The 6,000-nt window shown below is 37.8% G+C and overlaps 1 protein-coding gene across 1 annotated transcript in view; it reads right to left on the bottom strand.

The window, feature by feature from the left end:
- Positions 1-1,070: 1,070 nt before the first annotated feature.
- Positions 1,071-6,000, bottom strand: part of glt1d1 (glycosyltransferase 1 domain containing 1) — a 73,080-nt gene continuing 68,150 nt past the window's right edge. Inside the window, exon 12 of the mRNA XM_068005756.1 lies at positions 1,071-3,653. Coding sequence (XP_067861857.1) covers positions 3,507-3,653 — 147 coding nt within the window. The 3' untranslated portion in view covers positions 1,071-3,506. The remainder of the gene's footprint in view (positions 3,654-6,000) is intronic.

The following is a 6,000-nucleotide window of genomic DNA, read 5'->3' as shown; positions in this document are numbered from 1 at the left end:
AGGCTCGAGGGGCCGAATGGCCTACTCCTGCTCCTATCTCGTATGGTCTTAGAATTGGTCCCGGAAGGCCCTCGTTGGATATGGCCTCCTGCTGAGTGCCCTGTGCTTCCTCCTCCCCCTCCCTCTTCTCACAGCTTGTCCTGCTCTGCACACTCCCAGTCACGTTCAGTTCCCAGAGGAAGCCCTAGAAGGCCATCCATGTCTAGCAGCAACCTTGTTCAGCACACTATTTTAAATGCCACTAACTACTGCACGACCAGCCAGACCACCCACTCTCTATATAATATTGCAACTTTCTCCAAGTATAGGAAACTTCCACAAACACCCACAATTGTATCAGCAGCCAGAATAACTAATCCAGTAATTAACCTGTAACTCCTGTATGCTCCCTTTAAATAGCGCCGGTGGGATTGTGTGGGGGGTGGGTCCTTCATGCCCTTTAACTCCTGTTCAGCTGGAGCTGGGTGTTCGAAAATGGCGCTAGCTGCTTCAAATCAATGCTGCACACTGATTAACGTCATAATCTCCCTAACTTACATGCTGCCAGCATTCGTTAGGTGCGCGTGCGCAAATGCCTTTACCAATATGGTGTCCTGCCCATGGCATGCCGGAAGTATGCGCGCGCATCTCGGACACCATTTTCGGGGCTTAGGAGTCCGCGTAGCACCTACACGATGGGTGCTACCCGGCCTAATTTAACCCCCACAGCAGGATTCTGGCAACAAATGGCAAGTCCCTAACTTCTCCACAAACAGCAAACCATTCACGGTGATGTCTTGCTTAGACTTCAATTGATTAAGTGTTCTTGCTCATTAAAAAGAAACTGGTCATTCTCACACCTTAATAGTGACTAACAAACTGTCCTGGAACGATACATCTGGAGTCCAAAAACATTTTTTTATTGACTAATACTTTCACAACTTTCATTTTTAAACATGAAATATATATTTTTTTAAATTATTACCCCAATATAAAAATAAAGTGTATTATTTTGTCTGTAAGATGAAATAGCATTAATATCCTCTTTCTCCATTGAAAATCAAGTGCAAATATGTATGTGAAAGCCATCCTTTTCAGTACACATTACATTTTTATTTCCTTCTTGATCCAGTCATTAGGTAATGGCAGTATTACAATATCATTTGCTTAACATGAACACTCACCACTCTACCCAGAATGGCTAATACTTCTTTCGCTAAAATATGCATCAGAGGATCTAAGGTTGCCATGTTATTTTAATGTGTGGTGAGATTTGTAAACTGGACTACTGGTTTCTTCCGATACTTGAGGACAACTTCAACCTAGGCATACCAGAGAATAAATTAATAGGATGCTTATTCTACCAGCAGGTAGTTTTATTGTGGCATTTGTTTTTTTTTGAACAGTACAAGGATGCTTTTATTATTCAAATGGCAGTGATATAGTTAATGCCTTATTTTTGAATGCTAATATTCCAAGTTGAAGATATGGTTAAAATGGAGATTATGTCAAGTGAGTTGTCCAATAACCAGCAGCTTAATAATATATTAAAAAATGATGCAAACAGCAAGTGCTACCATCCAAATATTCTTGCATGCAGAATGTCATTACTGAGCTAGTGATGTTGTTATAAACAAATTACTAGAGAAGTCTATATAGTGCTTTTGAGATTGAAAGTCAACATTAAGACAAAAAGCTGTATAAGTGCTCCTGAAAAGTGTATCCGCTTCTATAAGTATAATGACCACCGGCCCACATAATTACATTTAATTTGGGTTACGATGGCTCAAACTAACACTGATTTTCCAGGATTTATATGGAAGGTGGCCTTAGAGTGAACTCCAACACAGATACCTACTTAAGACATCCAATGTTCCTAAATTAAATTTGTTTGCAGATCTATGCCAAACAGATTGTAATTTCAGGCTTCAGGGGCCAGATCTAAGCTGAAGGTAAAATATGGTCTTTTTAAGTCTGGTAATGGAATATGTTAACTCCTAAGCATTGACAGATCAGATGTTTGGAAGCACATCTACTGCAAATTTGCAGCTGTAGGGTTGGGGACAACAGTAAGGGGGTTACATTTCATTTGATAAATGTGTATGTTTAAAATCATTTTTTGAAGGCTTGTCGCTTGTTTTAGAGATCATGCATTCTCAGAAACATCTTCAGTAATTTTGTTTGCTATGGTAATACTGAGTTGTGGGAAGTCAGATGTCTCAACTGAATGATCAGGTTCTCATTCCTTTTGAGTAATGTATACAATAACAATAGACTACTGAATTGCTAGTTTAAGTAAACTGTGCAATTGTGCAGATTTCAGAAAAAATACAAGCTGTTAAGGAAACCGATGGGCACTAAGGTGGTGGGACTTTTTCCTCAGTGGAGGTTGCTGGCGGGAGGAGTACAAGAATAAAAATATCTGACCCACAGGGGTGAAAAAAAGCGTAAAAGTGGGCATTCTAGTCACAAAACAACTGCAAACACTGGAAATCGGGAACAAAAACAGAAAATTCAGTTCAGTCAGTAACTGTCAAGTGAAAAGACATGTTAATATTTTGGGTAAAACTCCACTTCAGGCCCTGTCTTTTCTCTTTAAAAGGTACTGATTGACCTGCTGTTAATGTGCAGCATTTTATGTTTTGATTCTAGTCCCAATGCTATTTCCAAAACTTACAGTAGCTTTTAATATCAGTACTGAACCCACGTTCGTAAGCACTAAATAGATTGAGATTTACTGAAAGTAAATAAAAAATTTAAGGGATGCATTTTATCGTCAGGAGACTATTGACAAATAATGTACCACCATGATTTATAGTGCAAATACTATTTAGTGCTTCACTAAATTAACACCCTATTTTAATCTTGATCTCATAAGTAGTGATGCAGCATTCCCATGCTGCGGTCGTCACAGGGGCATGCAAATATACATTAATACTGCATTGAAATTATTAACAGTTGAATTTAAAAATGACGTTTCTTCATTCCTGCCCTCCCATTTTCCAATTTATGTTGTTGAATAAGTGACCGGATTACACTTAATGCTGATTTGTTAAAAAAAGTTTGTGATAAAGCCTAACTCTAAACATTGCAAGTTTAAGTAACCATGGAATTGTGCAGATCTCAGAAAAAACATGACCGGTTGTGGCACGCACCAGTAAGATGGGACCTTCTTGATGGGTGCTGCACGTAATAATATTCCAGCAACATTGCCTTATTTAAACTGTGATAACTCTGGGGTTACAGAAACAAAACATGATGTATTGGTAGACTAGACTGACAAATCTAACACTAATAGGTCACACAAGCTAAATCCCAGTCAAGAATCTGACCACCTGGAGTGAACCATCTATATGCTGCAAAATATTACCTGATCAACAATTATGATGCTGTAAATTATTTTAACATTTCCTTTTAAAAGCCATTCTCATAATCCCCATAACATTCATTCAAAAAAACCCAGCTGTTGTATAAGAAAGCTGCTTATCTAAAGTGTTACACTCTAGTGTCAACTTGGCTGATGCCATTTAAAGCAGGTTTGCAGTAAGTTTCCGATAAGTCTCTTTTTCTGTATTCCAGGAATGGTGTCTGTCCACATATTCTTTGGCTTTAGCCACAATGCTTTCCTTCAAACAAGTATCATTGATCAGTCTTTTAGATAATTCAACAAATTCCTGAGAAGAAAAAAAAACAATGGAATCAGAATTTCACTCATGTAATGCAATTCTCAAATAGAGCTTTATTAAAACCTACATAGTAACAAGGTTTGCTTAGAGAAATTATATTCCAGTGGTGAAGTAATTCTCGCTCCATTCAAAAACGGAATAATTTTAAAGTAGTTTTCTATTCCTCTGGTTGGTCCACACTTCACTGACTTTGTTTAAGCTGATTGATTTTGGTTGTTGCTCATCATTTCCTTGCTATGAAAATTGGCTAAATTGTATAACTGATAACTCTTAGTCCCATGTGTAAAAGATTACATTCCGCTTTTCCCTTCTAACACCCAGCAGCAGTGCCATTACTTAAATATGATAAACAGAGCAGATCTTACAGGAAAAAAAAACTGTAGGCCTGAGGAAAGATCTATGATTCATAGAAACTAACGCGTCAAAGCAACCAAGGTGAACTAGACAAGTCAGTGAGTTAGCACGCTGCTATGAGAATTGAGAAACATTCGAAGTAATTAAATAGAAAGAAGAGTGAGTAGTGTACCATAAAGGAATAGTTTCTCCACTGGGATTTCCTTTATAAAAATTAAATTTTTCCTTTGAAGTGACTCATTTGCAGGTAATTCGAACCTATAGATTGTAATAAAATTCCATGCTTTTAAGTATTATGGTATAGTGCAATCTGTGAGGAATGGGATGTACCACTTGTGGTTTGTATGAACTGCATTCAATTCAGTGGACACAAAACTGGAAGCACAAAGACATATAGAAATTGTAATGGACACTTATGGGCACATTAATTAAAATACTAATATACAGCATGAAAAACGGAAAATATTGGTAATACAGTCAGCATCTGTAAAGAGAAAAAAATGATATTTCCTGTGTGTACCCATCAGGGGCACACACTCAAAACTTAATAACCTGTCTGTTCTCTTTACAGATGCTAATGACCTATGTATTTTCAGCATTTTCTGTTTTAATTACTGATTTGCAGTTTATCTTTTTTTTGTTTAACTGATACGTCATATCCAAATATTTTTTTAAACCACCAAGTATGGTAGCACCTACTCTGACATTAACTTGATTTTTTAATTGTAAAAGACCTCCTCTAACTGGCAATGACATTGGAATGGTCACAAGAACAAATATACATCTTAATGACAAAACACATACCTGTCATGTCTAATCAAATCTAATGGAGCTTCGGTATGTTATTGCTAAAGGTTAAGTGCTATTGAATATAGGCTGCTTTCATTAACTCAATTTCATCCACTAGGCATTGAAGAGACAATAATGATTACTTGGGCCATCTTTACCCAACTTTCTTTCTATACGTTATATACAATTGCTCTGGGTTTTTCATTTGCTATTTTATTACCCAGATTAAGATTAAAAGCGGCTTTAATATTTCAGTAGCTTCATAACAGTCCACGGCCTATAAAAAACATACCAGTCTTGTACCCTGTATGACTTACATTGCTCCTCAGGGTCAACTTTACAAAGAATATTTAAACAATCAATAGATGGCTCTAAAGCTGGCCTTTTATTTCACAGCAATAAATCTTTCCACATCTATGTTTAACAATGTTTTCTTATTCTAGAATGTTTTATTATGTCATAAAAGTCTCAATTTTCTATTATACTAGCAGAATATGGCATTACTCATGGTGTGAAAGAATTTGCTGTTTTATATCAATAACAAAATGCATTTATATAGAGCTTTTAGTGTAGAAAAATGTCCGAAAGTCCTTCACAGAGGTGTAAATGGTCAAAGTTGGACACTAAGCCAAATAAGGGATTAGGAGGGGCAGCCAAAAGCTTGATCAAAAAGGTGGGATTTAAGGAGGGTTTTAAAGGAGAGGAGACAGGTGGAGAGGTTTAGGGAGGGAGTTCTAGAACGTGGGGTCTAGAAGGCTGAAGGCATGGCTACCAATGATGGTGCAAAGGTAGGGGGGCTTGCACAAGAGGACAGAATTGGAGTTAAGGAGAGTTCTAGAGCTGGAGTAGGCTACAAAGATAGAGAAGAGCAAGGCCATAAGAGGATTTAAACACGAGGATGAGAATTCCAATGTCGGTCAACAAGGACACGAGTGATGGGTGAATGTGACTTTACGTGGCTTAGGATATGGGCAACAGGGTTTCTGGATGAGCGGAAGTTTACAGAGCATAGAGGATGGGAAGCTGTCCGGGAGAGCATTGGAATAGTTGAGTCTGGAGGTGACAAAGACATAGATGAAAATTTCAACAGCAGGTAAACTGAGGCTGGGGCGGAGGTGGGCGATGTTAATGATATGCAAATTGGCAGTCTTTGTGATGGAGAGAATATGGGGCTGGAAGCACAGCTCAGGAT

The sequence above is a fragment of the Heptranchias perlo genome, chromosome 25 (genome assembly GCF_035084215.1).
Source record: "Heptranchias perlo isolate sHepPer1 chromosome 25, sHepPer1.hap1, whole genome shotgun sequence".
Taxonomy (NCBI): Eukaryota; Metazoa; Chordata; class Chondrichthyes; order Hexanchiformes; family Hexanchidae; genus Heptranchias; species Heptranchias perlo.
This window is presented reverse-complemented; position numbering and strand designations above follow the sequence as displayed.